Raw genomic sequence first — 19285 nt, 5'->3', positions numbered from 1 at the left:
ATTCAAATTATGCATTTGATAAGAGTAGTATGTTGCCTGAAAAAGAAAAGTAAAAGCAAACAATCTTAGGGAGTGCAAGATTAAGTAAAGCATGTGAAATGTAAGCAGAAATAACATGGTTACATTAACGATCTCTCACTCACTATTCAGAAATCAGCGTGTGGTTTACCTTAAAAGTTAAGGACATGACTACAGGGCCCTGAAGGGAACCGTTTCAATGTCCATTGCTTATATCCTTAATAAACGTAAACAGTATGGTTTAAAAAGACCACATCCATAAACACAGTAGTACACATTTTTTTTTCCAATCCACCCATCAACCAGGCATTGCAATACGTCCAGGAATGATGCACTTCCCCACCTGGGTACAACAATGCTGTTCAAAGAAAGACTAGAAAAGAAAATTAGCGCTTCACTGCAAATTCTGTAAAGTGAGGCTGATATGTTTGAATGTGAATAAAACCGATCTGGCCACTTTGCAAGCACTCTGTCTTGCTTTATTAATTTATGTATTTATTTTTCATATTTAAAACCTTTTATTTCTCTCCATCCCGAGGCGGCACTTTATAGAAAAATTTCAGAAAAAGGGCATTTCCCGTAAGTGTTTTTCTTTTTTGGATCCATTTCACAGGGAAGCAACTAAATGAAAGAAGGAAAGAGAGTTGTGAACCGTTTCTCCAAGTCTCGTTTTTCAGTAAGTGAGGAGCAAGACAGGAAGAGAGGAAATATTAGGAAGAGGGGCGGGGGGGTCAGCTGCCAGCACAGAAAAGAAGAGGACATTTTCTGTGTCTTCTCTGGGCAGTAAGGAAGAGACAGAGTCCTCTTCCTTCTCTACCCATCCCCGATCGTCCACAAAAGCAACCACATGGTGCACATGATGATATGTTGCCCCCTGCCCCCCTCAGAAGTATTCTCGAGTCTCATTGTGTTACAGCCTTACGAAAAAAGGAAGGAGAGGCCTAGCGAGCATTGGAGAGGCAGAGCGAGGCGTGCGCACGCTTGTGTACATAACAGCAAGCTCTATGCCGCCACAAGCAAAAGTGTGTGGTAGCATTTTCTGGAGCCACACACTAAATGTCTCGCAGAGCAGCGCATAACAGGCTCAGCGAGACCTAAAAATGTAAGTTGTCATTTGGGTTTACAGTGAGGACACCCCAACCTACGGGAGCGCGTGGGCAGAGCAAAAATGAATACTTCTCTCATCCTTATTGCTTTCATGGTTTCAAAGGAGAAGCAAGTATTTCTTGTGGGGGTCCACCTTCCAGACCCGCTATAGGACAAAAGCACTATGAGGGATTTATTAATAGACCTTTGAATTCCTGCTGCCTCCTGTGCAACTGCTTGCGCTGTAGTCTGGAAATAATGGTGATCTCCAACCTTCTGCTTGGGAACGATCACTTCAGATTGGCTGCTGGGTTCACGGAAAGCTGGATCACTTATCACAGCCATGGTGGTTCCTCCACCTGAACTTGCAGCCTTCTTTGAAGTGGAAGCAATCTGCATACCTTAAAAAGCAACTTCCACTGCCACCTTCTGGATGAATAAAGTATTTTCCAAAGACTGAATACATCACTTCAAAGATAGACGTCACAGGGTTTATTTGTGGAAAACCTAGGACGCATGTTAAATGCCCTTCCATTTTCCAGTACTCCATGTTATAGTCCAAAATAGTAATTGGCATGCTTAATTTGTCCTTAAGCTGTCTGTGATCCTCTCTCTGCTTTTCTACATTCCCATATATTATCTCCAGACAGCACACACTGCATCTAGGTCCTTTGCTATAGTTCTCCACCTATATTCCTTGTTCTCCGAACTTCCCGCCACCATGGAGGTGGATTTTTCCACCTTGTTTAATCCTTTTGAAATGGATTCTAGGATATTCTATAATTTCTTTCTGACTCCTGGTCGGATAACTCACATAGTATCATCATTCACCATATCCAAGGTACTGCACATCGTGCGTTGAGTGAAGAACTACCCTACTTGGTTTTCTTTTTAACCTCCCAGCCATTTTATTTCGCAAAGACTGTGGAGTACCACTTTCATCCAGGGTCTGGGCCTGACCATAGGCCTGTTGACCTGCGCTGTCTCTAATCTGGGAGTCGCCACCACCTCTAAGGCTGCTTATCAGCATAGGGTGCCACAAACTATGCCTGCCCCGTTAAGCTGCTGTCACACATGCACCAGTAAGCCACTACTTCTATAGAATGTGGTTGGAACTTGGACATCCTCTCTCACCACAGTCCCCTGGTGGGCCTATCACCCATAAACTTGTCACGAGCATGAGAGCTGAAATGCCGACTTGGCTAACATTTCTACAAGATGGGACCATCCAACTCCTCAACAGTTCAATTAACGTTAACCATCCCACTGTGAGTCTATAGCACCCGGAGCCACCCAGCCCAAACGTGAGCAGGCAGGTATTCAAGTAGACAAAGTCCTTTACATGGCGAGAGCTGCCACCAAATCTTTTCATCTAAGACAATCGGTGGGCCGGTAGAATTGCAGCATTCAGGTGATTGCTGGTAAGGTTGGAAGTGACTAGCTATATATTCAGTAGCTCAGTCAATCCTTGGGAGAGGATGTAGCCCTACTTCCAGAGCGGTCAACCTTGAAGGTGGGGAACCGGGTTCGAGTCTCGGCAACAAAGCTCAACATCCTGTGATTCTGGGCAAATTACTTAATCTCCCCGTGCCTGACAAAGAAATGAATGTGTCCATCTGTAACAAAACTGGTGCTCATGTAAAGCGCTCAGATACCCGATGTCTCGGGTCTAGTTCACGCTATAAAAAAATAAATTTAAAAAAAAATAAGGGCCTTTTGGAAAATGCAGTGAGAGTTCTCAGAAGCTACTGGGGAGATTGTACGGTTCATGTGATGTGATCATGCATTTGCCCACAAATAAGTGGAATAGTGTGATTTTTAACTGTCGTTTTTCTCAGTCTCTTCCTTAGCACTGTGAGAATACTGTTGCAGTAGTCTAGTTAAGATAGCACTAAAACAATTGGAGAATGTCCTGAAGCAAACATAGATAGTGGAAGGTGCACATGATGACTGTCATCCCACTGCACAATTTATATCATCCCCTCTCTGGCCTAGATGCAAACGAATGACTTTTAACATCTATACCATATGAGGGAATTGTTAGTGAGTACTCGTCGTATAGTAACATTTATGATAAAGTAGTTGGCCCTGTACCAGGGATGTTCAATCAGGTTAACTTGGGTACTGGAAATATAAGTGAAATGACAACAGATGTAACCGCTACTGATAGCAATGGTACAATAAGCTCTGATTATGGGCAAGTTAAAACTGGTAGGTCACTACCTGAGAAAGGTCGGTCTAAAAAAACACCAATGAAATTAATGCCAGTAAGGCAAACGCGGGGGAGAGTCCCGCTGATAATTCTGAAGTTAGTGTAGCATTTCACAACCAAGGGTCTAATAGAAGGATTCGAGGAAAATGGTCCATTATATTTTGGAATAGAGCCGGCCTTAAGGCGAAACTAGACAATCCAAATGGGTAAACATTATCGAAAAATGCGATGTTATATGTTTACAAGAAACATGGGCCGAGAAGGAATATCATATGTGTGGTTTTAAAACTGTATTTATAACTGCCGTAGGCTCTGCACATGGCCGAGCTAAGGGGGGATTATGTATGTTTATTTCCAATTGTCTTACCTACAAAAAAATTGAGTTGTATTTTTATAACTGTTTTTATCATATAGTTGGGCTACATTATAATAACACTGTCTGTATACTAATAGTAAATTTTTATAATAATATCCCTGTACAAGATTTCCCAGTGGTGCTTAAAACCCTGAACACGAAACTTAATAGCATAAACAATAGCTCCCATAAACAGTTCATTGTCATATGGGGTGGTGACTTTAATTGCTCCCTATGTGAAAGATCAGGAACAGGAAACTGTGGGTTAACGATAGATAGGGGAACCAGCCCGACACATTTTGAACACACTTTAACGGGGAATGCCTTCAATGAGATCATGTTTAACAACGATCTAGGGTTCTCAAATGAATTATGTAACACTATGACCCCTTTCTCCCCAACTTTTAATGCTAGAGGTTTATCGTCTACAATTGATTTTATTCTTATTTCTTCGTGGTATAGGGAATGTATTGATAGCTTTAAAGTCTCAAAATCTCCCCTAAGCGATCACTTCCCTATCAGGATTGAATTATTGGATCCACAATTATTAGTGCATAAAAAAGCTGAGGTTACTTCTGAAAACCTAGAAATTATTAGGCAAAATGGATATGCCATAAAATGGACTAGAGTGGTCCCCGAGGAGTTTCTTAGTAACCTAATTAATGCTTGTAGCACAAATATTGGTGCGTGCTTGGACCTGGCATCTAATGACCCAGACAATATTAGTAATTTTAAAGAAATAACTGACTGTATAAAGAGGAGTCTATGGGTAAATGCCAAGGAACAGAAGGTCCAAAGGAAAGCTGGAGGTTGGTTTAAATCAGCATGCAGTAAGGCTCATAAACAACTAAAACTGGCCCTGCATAAGCCAATAAGAAACCAGGCCCTGATAAGGGCTCTACGTAAGGAGTATAAAAATGCACTAAAAGTCCAAAGGCAGATGATGAAGAGGGAAGCATGGGACGCTATTATGGAGGCCTCAGAATCAAAGAAGATGATCGCTTTTTGGAAAGCGGTGAATTCCCCTTTTTTCAAAGATGGTATGAAGGCTCGCTTGGAGATAGCTATCACCGAGGATGAATGGGTTGAGCATTTTGAAACACTCTATAATCCAGTAGCAAGTAATACTGATATAGCGAGAGAATCTATGAGCCCTTGCTCAAGATATGGAAGGGTTGCAACTTAACTTCTCACTGGAGGAGATAATTAAGGGTATTACCACCAGTCGTGGGGGAAAGGCACCCGGCCCCGACTGAGTCCCTGTGGACATTTTTAAGAATAATATGTTGCTCTGGGCACCTTTGCTGACTAGAACCTTTAATGCTGCTTGCTCAATAGGGATGATTAGTACTTGGTACAAGTCGATCATAATCCCCATTTTTAAAAAGGGAGACAGAGCAAGCTGTGTCTGCTATCGGCCCATATCTTTGCTTGACTCCACCATCAAAATTATTGGTAGAGTCATCTTAGATAGACTGCACAAATGGGCAGAGGAACACCGTATTATCAGCGACCTTCAATATGGGTTCCGTGAAGGAGTGGGTACCACTGAACAAGCGCTAAATCTATCAATACTGATTGAGAAATATACTACAGCAAAGGGAGGTAGACTATTAACTTTTTTAGATTTGACATCTGCTTTTGATTTTGTTAATCATGGGAAATTGTGGATAATATTAACCCGACTAGGAGTAGAAGCAAATATTATCAAATTTTTGAAAGAATTGTATAACGGGGCTAGTGCAATGGTTAGATACGGTAAAAATGGGGAGTGCACAAGGGAGTTCAGCGTTGCAAGGGGCGTGAGGCAAGGGTGTGTCCTTGCTCCATTTTTATTTTCCATCTACATAAACAATCTGGAGGACACCCTGTTACAAAACTGCACTGATATGCCAACTGCCTCAGCCCGTCGTATTCCTGTTCTCATCTATGCAGATGATGCCGTCCTTATGGCAAGGACCACCATAGCCATGCAGGCCATGATCACTTCCTTTAACACGTTCATGGCCAAACTAGAACTAAAAGTAAATTGCACAAAGACTTTTGCTATGAATTGTAGTGGTAATGTGAACCAAAGGAAAAAAACCATGTTCATAGGATCAACCCCACTACAACATACCCCGACATTCCCCTATTTGGGGATTTTGTATGATCACACGGGCAAATGGGGCTGTGCGATTAAAGCTAGGAACTTACTGTTTTCTAAATCGATAATGGCTCTTAGGTCTTTTAGCAAGAAGATGGGTAGTAAGCCAGTCAAAGAGCTTTTGTATATATATAAAGCAAGCTGTGTCTCGGTGGCATTGTATGGGGCTGGAATTTGGGGCGATTCAAATGTCAGTTGCCTGCAGGTCACCGAAAATGGCTTCTTGCGATATCTCTTAGCACTCCCAAAAAGTATGTCCAGTTATAATTGCCATACAGAATTGGGCATTTCTTATCTGGAAGATCTAATTAAGGTGCAACCGATTCTGTTATGGTACCGGGTATGGACCACGGAGAAATGCCAATTAAACCGCCTTATTCTGGGAGATGCTTTGAAACTAGATGGGGGAAAAAGAATTAAATGGTTGTGTTATATAAAAGCCTTTTGTGGTAATATTAAGCATCCGGAATTCTTTACTGACCCTATGTCAATGTTTGACATTACCAGGAAAGCTCTGAAACAGTTAAGCCTAAATTTCCTTGAAAAACAAAGAGAACAAACAGAGTTGTTAAAAAAGACAGTAATTGCTCACCAGATGATAATTAAACCAAGGATCACCCAGCCTTATCTAAACCTCCAAATGAAGGAACAAGAAAGGTTCTTGTTGACCAGATTTCGGTTTGGGATTCTGTTTAGACTGCTGAGTTACCCTGTCATAAATGATTGGTCTAAGGAAATCTGTAAATGTCCGTGTGATAATGTTTCTACCCAATCGGATATACACATTTTATTTTTCTGTAGATTTTATGTTATACCTAGGAAGAGATGGATTATGCCCGTTTTAAGATATATGAAATTGAGACAGTGCCGTCCAGCTTTTTTAGCTATACAACTCCTGGATGATATTTTCTCTGTTGCATCAGTTGTGGCCTTCCTTAAAAGCACTTTTTATCTACGTAAGACAATAATTATATGAATTCTACTATTTTAATTTTTTGGCCTATGCTTATACGGTGTATACTGTTTTCTAAATATTCTAATGTAATATTTTGATGTATTTGATGTACTTTTATGGTTATTCATGAATATAACCGAATAAAGTCTTTTTGATGATGACTATGTTCAAATAGGTTACAGTTTTAAGATTATTGTTGAAGATAGCATACACAGTCCTTAACTTTTAAACTGGTGATGGGGTTGGGCCATGAAATCAGGCCTGGCAAAAGGGATTCGCCAGGCTCTCAAGGAAGCTTGGCTGTTAAAGTAAAGGCAATTTTTTGCATCCACTGTTGAATTTCTTTGAAGCAGTTTACAACTTGTTAAATTCTCCCAAGATCTGATGTTGGACTTGGCCCTTTTGGCAGGATCATCCCAGAACCTTTTGCCTTCCCCCGGTATTTTTTCTGACCTGTTGGTGGTGGTTTTATGAATCTGGGCAATTTGGCACTCCTGATCAGTGCTAAAGTGCATGTGCTCTCTATGGTAAACTTTGTAACATTGGTCTAAACCTGTTTAGCATATTTAATTTACCTATCAGCCCTTGTACAGTGGTATCCCATATACCCAGGGCCAGTAAATTAAATGCTACTGGTGGGCTTGCAGCATTGCTTGCGCCACCCACTAAAGTAGCCTTTCAAACCTGTCTCAAGGCTCTGCAGGGTCTGCATGCACAGTTTACTGCTGCTGTGACATGGCACATAAAGTGTTTGCCACATCTGTGACACCCCTTTTACTACATATCAGTCACCCCAAAGGTAGTCCCTAGCTAGCCCTATGGGCAGGGTGCGGTGTAGGTGAAAGATACGACCTGTGCCTTAACTGTGTGGCATGACCTGTAGTGACAAACAGCCTATTTGGTTTCTCACTGCTGTGAGGCTGCCCTCTCATAGGGATGCATTGTGGATCCTTAATATGTGCTTCAGTGGTAATTCCTGATCTGGGAGAGGTAGCGTAATCAAGTTTGGTATGTTTGGAATAGTAGTGATCCTGCTTATTGGTGAAAGCAGATGTATTACTATTTTAGAAATGCCACGTTTAGAAGTAGGCATTTCTGTGTGAGCAGGTCTCTTTGGTCCTCCGCTAGAATGTGTATTGACCATCTGGCTTTGGAGTGACATGGGGTTGGGGATGTGCAGTGGCTCCATAGATTCTGGATGAGTCTGCACCAGGTTCAATAGGTCTGGCCTGCATTTGGAGTGGTGGGAGGAGTAACACCTGCACCTGAATAGGGCTGTGCCTGCCTTCCACAATGATGGCTCCACCCCCTTGTGGTGTGTCTGGGGCCAAACCTTACACTTTCAATGGGGAGTTTTGTGCACAGTAATGATATTGTTAAGGTGCCTCCAGAACTGGTTTAAACTGGGCAAGGCCCTGTGCCAGGGCAGAACAAAGACTGGTAGTACTATAAGTACTGGGGATGTGACCCCATGTTTTAGGAACTTGCTGGAACTTCAGGAACTGAGGAGAACACACTGCGTGGGCTGCAGAGTGCCAGGAGGAACCACCACTGGGGACTGACCTGCTGCCCTGCTTGCCAGCTGACGGGACTGCTGCTCTGCTTGAAGGACACAGTGTGCTGGCCTGCTTGAGCCTGGTCTTCTGGAATCTACTAGGGCTGTGTGGCTGGCCTTGGAAGAAATTGAAGTATTGTTGTGCTTTCTTTTCTCCCCTTGTAAGGGGGGTTATACTCTGCCAAGTGCGTGGCAAGCGCTGTATAAAAATCCTGGTGCTTGGTGATCACAGCGCGTGCAGCACTGCACCTTCCTTTTGCTTCTCAGTGAGGGAAGGGAAGAGCTGGTAGCGAAGGAGACGCATCCCTCTCCTGTGCAGCTCGCGTGTGGAGTTTTGACGGTGAGACGCAGGATGGGTGCTGGAAACTGCCACCGGAGGGAAGAACTGGAACGTGGAAGTGCTCCCCCCCTCCTTAGCCTCCAGCGCGTGTGTCCGCTGGGGGCAGGGAAGCGGCAGAGAGGAGGTGGTGACCGGAGTGAGTGCTGTGGGAGACGTAGCCCAGCACCCAGAACCACACTGACAACAGAAGGGGCGGGGCCCCACTGCCACCGTCACAGGAGCCTCACGGGCTCGTCCTGGTCTACCTGGGCCACACCTGCCGGAAGAGAAGCGGCGCCACAGAGGCCCAGGGAGGGCTCCGGACATCGCTACAGCTCTCCGGCATTGAAAGGGATACGGCAGCTCTTGCTCAGGCCCCGGTGCTTGTGGCGGGGAGCTGAGATTCTCAGCATAGACAGCACCCCACATTTGCGGGCAGTTGCACACTCTCCTCTCTAAGCAGGTGGTGGACCAGGAAGGTCCCTCCACCGATGGGGGCATGATTGTTTGTATTTTTTTGCCCTGCGTCCGCCCCTGTTCTCTGCAGTCCCTACGGGGGCTTTTCGGTGCCCAAGCACCGCTTGGGTTCTGTTGGCATTACAGGGGCATGGCTGGCCCCATCGTCGAGTTGGCATCAACTGATTGGAGCGAAGTAGCAGCTACCCCGTGTGGTAGTGGGCAGCTGCCTTGACAAATAGAGCGACACGGGCCATATGCTGGGGACCCTGTGAGGTCACCCCAGAGGGAGATGTCCTATTGATAATAAGGAGGCAGTAGTCCTTTTGGGCCTTCTGCGTAAATGGTGACTACCACATTATTAATGCCTGAAGCTCACATGATTGGGGTTACATTATCTGAACTACGCCCTATGTGTTTAATCATGGTGATCTGCCTATGCCTAAGGTGGGCATGAAGTGCTTAGGATACGTGCACGGTGGGAGATTGGGTTTCCGCATGATGTGGTCGCCCTGTGATTTATGTGATTCTGACAGTGGCCAGTTTGGCCTAGTGATTAATGTAATGCCTCTGAAGTCATAACAAGTGCAAGTGGTAACGTGTAATATATGTGATTGTGTTCTAATGTGTTTTTATGCATAATACAAAGGCTATTTTTATATAACCTTGTGTGGAGTTTATTTTGTGGTGCGCCTAATGTGTCGCTGCTGTGTGAGTTTGTTGCGCATACGCTTTACACATTGCCTCTGGGATATGCCGCATTGCTCTGCCTAGCTACCAAGGGGGCGAACAGGGGTTATCTTCAGCATTTAACTCCCTTACACCGACTAGAGTGGTGGTTTCTGCCTGACTTCGGCGTATGCCCATGAGGGTGTACAGGCGATGTATTTAGCATCAAAGCTACCGGTGATCATTGTCTTCATGGTGAAAGGAAGAGACAAAACTCACTGGGATTGATGTGTGCAACTGTGACATCAGTGTGAATTCATAACCATATGCGCTCCGTTTACTCCTTACCAAGCCGGCACTTGGCGTCTTAATGCCAAATTACTACAATGATTCGATTACCCCTGAAATCACCACCGCAGTTATCCCATATCTCGAAACTAATGATATCCCAGATACCCCTGTGGCATCACTTTGGGACGCCTTTCAAAAAGCTCATCCGGAGCTCCTTTATAGCTATCTCCGCCAGATATAAGGAAGAAAGGCATCATCATCTTTGTCTTTATTCGACCTCCCGAAGAAAAATCATAAAAAGTACACAAAACAACAAACAACGTTAAAATCCATACTCATTTGAAAATTGCAGTCACAGTACAGGCAACAACAGTAATTTGATCACGGATAAAGTGGCAGTGTAGATGAATTAGATAGCAGCAAATATGGGCCGGAAAAGTTAAAATATTAAAATCAAGCTTGTAAGAAAAGAGAAAAGTTAGCAGCAACAATAAGTATTAGAGCAGCAATACAAATACAGTACATACCAAGACTGTTCAAAACATTAATATTAAAACATGTTCCTTCTCTGTTAAGATGCACTTCAAAAAGCTTGCAACAGCAAAGCAAACGTCAGTCATTAAGTTGCATTAAAAAGTACAAGGCGGCTTTACATTTAGAAAACTTATATCTGCGTAAAAGTGGTAATACAAATTTCCTGGTGAATGGAAGATAAAATTGGCAAAAAAAGACAAAATGTAAAGTGGTTTGGCTCGAATGTTTATCGCAAGGGCAAGTGGGAATAGTTTCAGAAGAATACTGGACCAAGGTGAAACATATCAGCCAGCGAATAGACCCCAGCCTAAATCTTGTCAGTAGGTTCCTTTCATGAACATTGTTTACATATAAAAGATAGGATGCAATAAAAGGAGGATCTTGAATAAGGCAAAAATGTCTGACAGAAGTTTTGGGCACTTCAAACAGTTCCCTAGAGGATTCTCTGTGTTTCCGGAAGCTATCCAACACCCTCTTTTGGTCCCCTTTGCCAATTGATTCCGGGTGCTCAAACAAGAAGACGCAGCCGAGATCAATGAGGCAAGATTTAATATATTGTATCCAAGGGATACAAAGACGTCGGGAACAACTTACAGTCTCTAATAATTGCCCGTTTTAGTTCAGCTTCTTCGTTAGCCCAAATGGAGCACCAGGTGGCTAAAGGTGCTGCGTTTATAGTATTCTGTACATAGTCAAGACCTAGCTCCAGATGGAGAGAGAAATGTGGCGATGAGGGATGATCTCCTAAAACTCTGACAAAATCTATTCTCTTCAGTCTGTATAGAAAGGCAGAGAGGCTTCTACTAGAGGGAGAAGAACATAAACATTCAGACGCACACAAGGTGCGCCTCCAGCTTGTGAGAGTATGCAACAAACTTAAAGCTCTGGATGTTGACAAAGCAGAATATGCATTGTTCAGGGGGTAATAAGACGGGATGCCTACTGGCACACCGCCTACAAGCACAGGCTGTCAGGCAGAGCTTGAAGGGTCATATGGTGATAAACTATATCAGGATGCCCAAATTGCTCAAGCATTTGAGCATTTTACGCCACGCTTTATACAATGGATACGCTGAGCGAAGGAGTCGCATCCCATTATTTTACCCATGTTCCACTGGATCAAATATCCACCAGAGACCTTTTCTCAAATGGATAGAGACATCCACGCTGATGAGTCCTAGCAGCTATTGCTAAGTTTCCACTGGGCAAGGCGCCTGGCCAAGATGGCTACACCTCTAGCTTTTAAAAACGCTATGCTCCAACACTTGCCCCATACTAGCTCGTCTTACAACTCCTTTAGTGCATCGGGGACCCTAACGGATATAATGTGAACTGGCACCATCACAGTGATTCCCAAACTGGGGAAGGACCCTGCACTTTGATCATCATACTGCCCCATATCCTTATTGAACATCGGCGCAAAAACTTTCAGCTGTGTGCTAGCGGAATGCCTGGTTGCATATATTCAGGGTTTGATAGCTCCTTATTAAGCAGGCCTCATACCTGAAAGTGTTGTAGTGACAATACCAAATGCCTCTGTCACCTCATAAAGTCTACCAGTCTAATACACCGGGAATCCTGATTTCAGTAGGCACAGCGAAGGCATTCAACCATGTATACTTGCCATATCTCTGATTAGGGTTGGCTAAGATCAGCCTTGGCCCTCGCTTTCAGAAAAGGGTGTGGTGCAACTATGCTGGCCCGAGGGCCAAGATTTGGGTAAATTGTGTAATCATAACCCCTTGACATAGCATGTGGCACACAACAGGGCTGCTCCCTGTCCCCACTTCTTTTTGCTCTATACATGGAGCCATTGGCTAAGAGGATACAGGGTAACCTCCATATCCCAGGCATCACTATGGCAGGCAGGGAACCCAAACTAGCTATGTACGCAGACGACATGATTTCCCTCACAAAGCCCTGTATGTCACTACCACCGCTGCTTTCAGAACTGGAGGGATTTGGGAAGGTCTCCGGTTTCAAAGTCAACCTCCAAAAGACACAAATACTGAGACTTACCTTCCCACAGGTAGATCAGCACCTTGCCCAGCGATTTCCCCTTAGCATGGGCCACACATGGCATTTCTCTTACCTGAGTCTTCTAATCCACTCTAGACTAGAGAAGACAGCCAAACCCAATTACCCGGTGCTCCCATCCTCCACCCTGTTGGACCTGCAGTCGGGACAGGAGGTACTCTCTCCTGGCTGGGATGACTGGCAGCAATAAAAATTTCACATCTACCCAAAACACTTTGTGATGCAAACACTGCCACTTCAACCCCCTCCACACATTCTAGAAGATGCAGAAACTAGTAGAATCATATGTTTGGGGGAAGAAAAAGGGCTGCGTAGCGAGGAAGCAAGCCTGCTGGCCCAAGACAGAGGGGGCCTGGGAATTCCACTCTTAAACTGTTGATATCAGGCTGCACAACTTCGCTACATGGTAGAGGTGTCATCGGCCAAGACTGAAAAACACTGGTGCTTTATTGACCAAGTGATAACCGTGATCCACATTTGGAAGATACCCTGACTCCCTAAATGACACAGTCATGTGGCGAGTCTGTATCTCCCCAGTACTCTGGGTGACGGTGGGCATGTGGGACAGGGTGCAACTTACAAAGTGCTTATCTACACCCATATCACCACAAACATCTGTTTTGGGGAACCCGGACTTCCCATCAGCAATATAGGACACATAGTTCCTTCAATGGCTAGTTGATGGATGTAAAAAAGTGGGCTATATCTATGACGAGCATGGAGTTTTGGGCTTTGCACAGCTCCAACCAGACAGTGGCCTCTCCCCGAGTGTCCACTGATAATACCTTGCTATAGGACACTGGATAATGCAAACTCATGTGAGACCGAATGCTTGTCACCTACTAACACCTTTCGAGAAATGGCTCATCACTCGGGATACAGACCTAATGTTTTCTGTCTGACATATATACATTCCTTAACACTCTTCTAAGCACAGCTGTATCCTCGGCACAGCAATGATGGGAGCTGGTTTGCGGATGCTCCATTACTACTAAAGAATGGGCAGACGTTTTACATTGGGCTTGTACTTCAGCTTGTAGTGCCAAGGCCAATAACAATTATTAAAGGTTGTGCACTACTGGTACTACCTGCCTGCTAGATAGGCAAGTGGAAACCTGGGGGGGACTGACAGTCGTCTACAATGTGGGCAGACTGGGATGCTGACGCACATCTTTGGCACTGCCCTACGCTGCACAGTTTCTGGAATGAGGTTCTGATGGACATCAATCAGATGTACGACACAGATTTACCAAGGTTCCCCAGCTTTATACTCCTGGGTCTCCCTGATGCACTTACATATCCCCTGCACTCGGTTTGAGGTCGGGCCCTCCCCACCCTTGCCTTATGTGCGGCTAAGTGGGTCATTCAGGCTAAATGGGACACTGACACTATCCAAACAAAAATGGAATGGTAATACAGACTCTGGGATCTATTGGGTATAGAAAAGTTAACTACAGTGGTTGAACACAAATGACCCCTCTTTACTAAGACATGAGGGCCATGTTCACAATATCTTTCCCAAGAATTTCGAGAACTCACATCTCTGAGATATCTGAGAGTACTCTACCTTACCTAAGCATATCACGACCTGTTTGGAGGATCTACTGCCACCTCTTGACCTGCGTGCTCTGCCCGCAATTGTGACTGCACTGTAACCTATGCTTTCGAAGGAGGCTGAAACCCCCCTATTCATTCCCCTTTGTGTCTCACAAGTTATAGCTTACTCGCCACCCCCTTTACCTTGCCACCCTCATCCTCATCATGCACTACTACATGTTTCTACTTCCTTGCCGGCCTATGGATGTAGGTGAAGGTGGATTTGTTCTGTTTAGCATCTTTTTTCTCTTCTGAAAATCAATAAAACACATTTGAACCATAAAAAGCTTCATAATTAAACTTGTAAGGAGGTACATTTACATCACGATAGCAAAATAATCAAGTTAACTGCTTCTATTTGTTTTAACAGCTGAGGTCTGGGATACAGAATTTGATCCAGTGATGGTTATTCTTCGGACAGTTTACCGCAGAGATGTTCAGTCTGCAATGGACCGATATGCTGCTTTGTAAGTATTTATTTTACTGCACTTTGCTTATGCTAATATATATCTTTGTTTTACTTTTGGAACTTGTTAATCAGATTTTTTTCATACAAAATAGAACATCATGAATGTATTGCTCAGTCTGCAGCTACTTTAGATCAATGACCATTCTGCAGCTTGACATTAAAGAATGTGGCACAATATTAGGCTCACTCTAATGTTTGATTTAGCACTCATTGCTGTGGATGCCTTGTATGTTAAATTAAGGGGAATCATTAAGTCTGGTGGTCTTGATGTTCTGGATTACACTTCACAATATTCCCTGCTAAACCTGGCATCATATCATTTGGTTTAGCCATGCTTCATGATTTGGTAAATTGGTATGCATTTATCCTTCACTTTTGTTACTGAATGTGTAAAATTTGCTGGTTCTTACATCTTATGTTGCAAACGGACACATTCTTTTATAACAGGGAAGTGGTTCAGCTGTGTTTCATTGACCAACTTTGCAGTCCAGTTCCGTATGTAAAGCTCAGTTGCAAAATTTATTGATCCCTGTATATTGCTATTGGAGCATGAATGACCCCTGCTTGGCAGTACAATCAATCAATCAAGTGGTACTTATAAAGCATGGCTAATCACCCGAGAGGGTATCCAGGCGCTATGCTGCAGGTATCGGTCGAAGAGCCAGGTCTTGAGTCCTTCCTGAAGTGAGTCAACAAGGGTGAGGTGTGCAGGTGAAGGGTAAGGGTGTTCTAAGGTGACTTCCGGTGCGGCAGTGGCAGATGCATGGTATCTGTTCGAGGTGAGCGAAGCGGAGGTTTCTGGGAGGAAGTTGGAAATTCAGGTGGCTGTTTATGTAGACAGGTCCTAGGTTGTGGAGGGCTTTGTGTAGGTGTGAGCTAGAAGCTTGAATTTGCTTCATTTCTGGTTGGTGAGCCAGTGGAGATGTTTCAGGTGGTGGGTGAAGTGGGTCCTCTTGGGTAGTTTGAGGAACAGTCTGGCTGCTGCATTCTGGAGTATTTTCATGAGGTTGGTGGTGGTGCCTGCATAGAGTGTGTTGCCATAGTCCAGCCAGCTAGTGATGAGGGCCTGTCTCATCGTTTTCCTGGTGCTGATGGGGATCCACTTAAAGACTTTGCGGAGCATGTGGAAGCATGCTGAGGATACAGTGTTTACCTGACGTTTTATGGAGCGTTCGTTGTCTAGGATGATGCAGAGTTTGCGTGTGGTGGTCTTACGGAGTGGGTGTGGGTCTGAGTTCCAATGGCCACCAAGGAGTCATTTCAGAGGTAGGTGTGCCTGCGGAAGACAAGAACTTCAGCTTTGTTCATCAAGCAGTTGTTCTTCATCCAGGCTGAGACGTTCTTCCTACAGTTGTGGAAGTTGGTCTCTGTCGAGGTGGGGTCTGCTTAGGCAAGAGGACGAGCTGGGTATCATTGACATAAGAGATAATGTTAATGTTGTGGGTTCTGACAATGTCTGCTGGGTGGTGTCATGTAGCTGTTGAAGAGGGTTGGACTGAGGTAATAGCCTTGAGGGACACTGCAGATGGTGTGCTTGAGTTGTGAGGTGTAGGGAGGGAAACTGATTCACAGGGTGTGCCCCGTGAGTAAGGATACCATCCATCTGAGCGTTTTGTCTGTGATTCCGATCTGGCACAGTCGATCGATGAGTGTGTGGTGGGAGACTATGTCGAAGGCTGCAGAGAGGTTGAGCAGGATCAGTGTGGCTGATTCTTTTCTGTTCAGTAGGGTGTGGATGTCGTCAGTTAGCGGCGATCAAGGCTGTCTTGGTGCTGTAATTGGTTCTGAAACCTTATTGGGAAGGGTTCAGCAGGTTGTTTCTCTCCATGTGTTTGGTGAGTTGGAGGTTGATGGCCTTCTCCAGGACTTTGGCGGGAAATGGGCGCATTGAGATAGGACAGTAGTTCTGGAGCTCGCTTGGGGTTTGCAGAAGGATTCTTGAGGAAGGGTCTCACCTCTACATGTTTCCAGGGGTCGAGAAAGGTGACTGTGGTGATAGAGGCGTTTAGGATTGTGGTGAGCTAGTGGATGATCTCATCTCTGCCAAGGTTAAAAAGTGGGTGGGGGAAAGGGTCGGTGGGGGCTTCCAAGTGGATGGTGTTCATTTGAGTAATTGTGTTCGATTTGCTGAGTTGTTCCATGCGGTGAGCGGGTGGTCAGCGCTAGTTGTCGATGGGATGCTGAGGAGGTTGGTGGGTTGGGGATCAAAGTTTCTGTAGATGGCTGCTATTTTATTGTGGAAGTGGTCAGCGAGGGTATCCCAGAGTGTTGTATTTCCGAGCTAGGCCCATGTAGCGAAGCAGCTTACTTCTTACATTGTCCTCACAATAACAATTCAGCTGTGAACATTTGCACATATTTTCATGCACGACAATCCTGGATTAGTTTCTCTGAAACTGCATTATTTACCCATCTAGCTGCGCACAAAGTTATCACAATGCCTTGAACATCAATCATGTACTCAGCCTCTTTACGCCCTATGTACAAATGTCGTCCTACCTTCATCCACGGGGCGACAGGACTATCTACATATCCTTATTATCACTAATCTACAAGTACATTGTAAGGCTGCTTTCAGTTACTAACAATGAGCTTCCTGATAGATTAGCAGAGTAGGCACTTCAGCTGACTCCGAGGGTTGCATGCTGAGACTTTACCACGCAGTGGTCTGACATCTCCATGAAGGGATGTCCTGTTTCTTGACCAAGACGTGCTCCTACATTATCTCTCACCAGGTAATGGGGTTGGTTAGTCCCTAGCGGGGCTTCTTGGCCTCACACCTACTCACACTCTAGGTACATTCAGAGTAGAGTTTTTCATAGTAGGAGTACGCCAGATTACTACCTTGTTTATATGCCTGCATATATACAGTATTTTAGCTCCATGGTAGAACTGTATCTACTATTTACGCTTTTGGTGCTTGTGATCACTTTCCTCTGCTTCTGTCTACTGATTATCGCAGCATATGTATTCTATAGAAGAATAACGTTGGTTCAGCAAATATATTGAAAAAGTCCCACTGTGTTTTCTGTATATTCCTCTGAGCACAAGTAAGCACGAGTGACAGAGTGAAAGGTACTGATCTGTTTTCACAATCCCTGAGCGGTCAATGTTGTCATGCTCAGTGGCTGCCAGAAACCATTCGCTCCCTGTTTAAGTTAGGGGGGCTTACAGTGGCACTGTGAGCTTAGCTGGTCCATAGGCCAACATATCCTGTGGGGGAGTCCGGAATCAATCTAGGCACTGAGTCCCTAGTTTATGTTGTCCAACAAACATGCAGATCTTGCGGATTAGTAGGAACTACATGACAAGAGTTCCTGTGATGAGAGGAATCCAGTTTTCGGTGGCTGACGAACAGGTGAAGTCTCTGATGATTATGAAGAGTTCCTTGGTGTGGTTTACACTGGTCTCTTTCTTATGTGCCAGGGCCTCTTTTTTGCAGCTTTGATCTGGGAGTGGTAGTTGTTGAGGGCCGACTTGAAAGTGGCTCGGTCAGTATTGTTCCTATTGGTCCAACATTTTCTTTCCAGTTCTTTGCATCTGTGCTTTGTCGTGATGAGTTCTGGGGTTTACCACTTGGCTTATTTTGAGGCTGTGTGTGTTCTAGCTGGTTTGGTGGGAGTGACCCAATCGGTGCCCGCTGGTGATCCAGGTGTTGAAGTTCTCTACTGCAGGTTCAGTTGGGTGGTGACGTTGGGTTGTGTGATGCTGAGGGCGTTGGTCCATTGCTGTTGAGTGATCGTGGTCGAGCTGTGGAAGGGAGTGCTGTGACAGTTGAGGATGGTGCGGGGAGACCCGGCTAGGGTGAAGTGTACGTTGGAGTAGTCCGATCAGGTGAGTTCTGTGGTGTGGTTGTATCTGATTCTGTTGCTGCACATGAAGATGGGGTCCAGATTTTGTCCTGCTATGTCCAGCTGCTTGTGGCCGATGTTGTCCAGTCTTTTCAGGAGGTTGGTTGAGGTGATGTTAGTGGGGCTTTATAAGTGGAAGTTGATGTCTCCCAGGAAGACTTAGAGTTTGGATTCAATGGCGAGGGGGTGATAAACTCTGTGATGGCGTCGCTGAGGCTGGTTCGTGGTCTCGGCGTTCTGTAAACTAGGGTGCCTTTGATGGTGGTTTTGTCGTCTGTGAGCAGTTGGGAGTTCATGTATACCATGATAGGCGTGGTTTCGTCATCTGTGGTGTTGCAAGTGATTGATTCTTCTGATGGATACTTCTGCAACCAGCACCACGTCAGCCTCGGTGGCCGAGACCGCCAAAGAACAACTCAGCTGCCTATTGATTAACTGTAGATTGCTCTGTAAACAAGTCACTGAAGTCTGGGACACAATCTCAACCCTCGTCCCCGACGTGACCTTCATTACAGAGACCTGGCTCACCCTGCCTTGGCCCCGGCATCGCCACTGCAACATCTACCGATTACAAGATTAAGCACCACAACTGTACCAACAGACACAGAAGTGGCATCACCATCGTACAAAAAGAACAAGTTACTTACCTTCGGTAACGCTTTTTCTGGTGGATACAATATCTGCCTGTGGATTCCTCACCTTTTAAATACCCCCTGCGCCAGCATTCCTCGGGAAA

General features: G+C 44.9%; 1 protein-coding gene across 5 annotated transcripts in view; it reads left to right on the top strand.

Annotated features, from left to right (window-relative positions):
• UBR3 (ubiquitin protein ligase E3 component n-recognin 3) overlaps window positions 1-19285 on the top strand; it is a 1992321-nt gene that overhangs the window by 875481 nt on the left and 1097555 nt on the right. For all 5 annotated transcript variants that reach the window (XM_078681592.1, XM_078681591.1, XM_078681590.1 and 2 more), the window contains one exon: window positions 14600-14696. In XM_078681592.1, the coding sequence (XP_078537718.1) occupies window positions 14600-14696 (97 nt within the window). The remainder of the gene's footprint in view (window positions 1-14599; window positions 14697-19285) is intronic.

This window comes from Lissotriton helveticus, chromosome 3_1, assembly GCF_964261635.1.
Source record: "Lissotriton helveticus chromosome 3_1, aLisHel1.1, whole genome shotgun sequence".
NCBI classification, from domain to species: domain Eukaryota; kingdom Metazoa; phylum Chordata; class Amphibia; order Caudata; family Salamandridae; genus Lissotriton; species Lissotriton helveticus.
The sequence above is the reverse complement of the archived record's forward strand: the minus strand, read 5'-3'. Positions and strand labels throughout refer to the sequence as shown.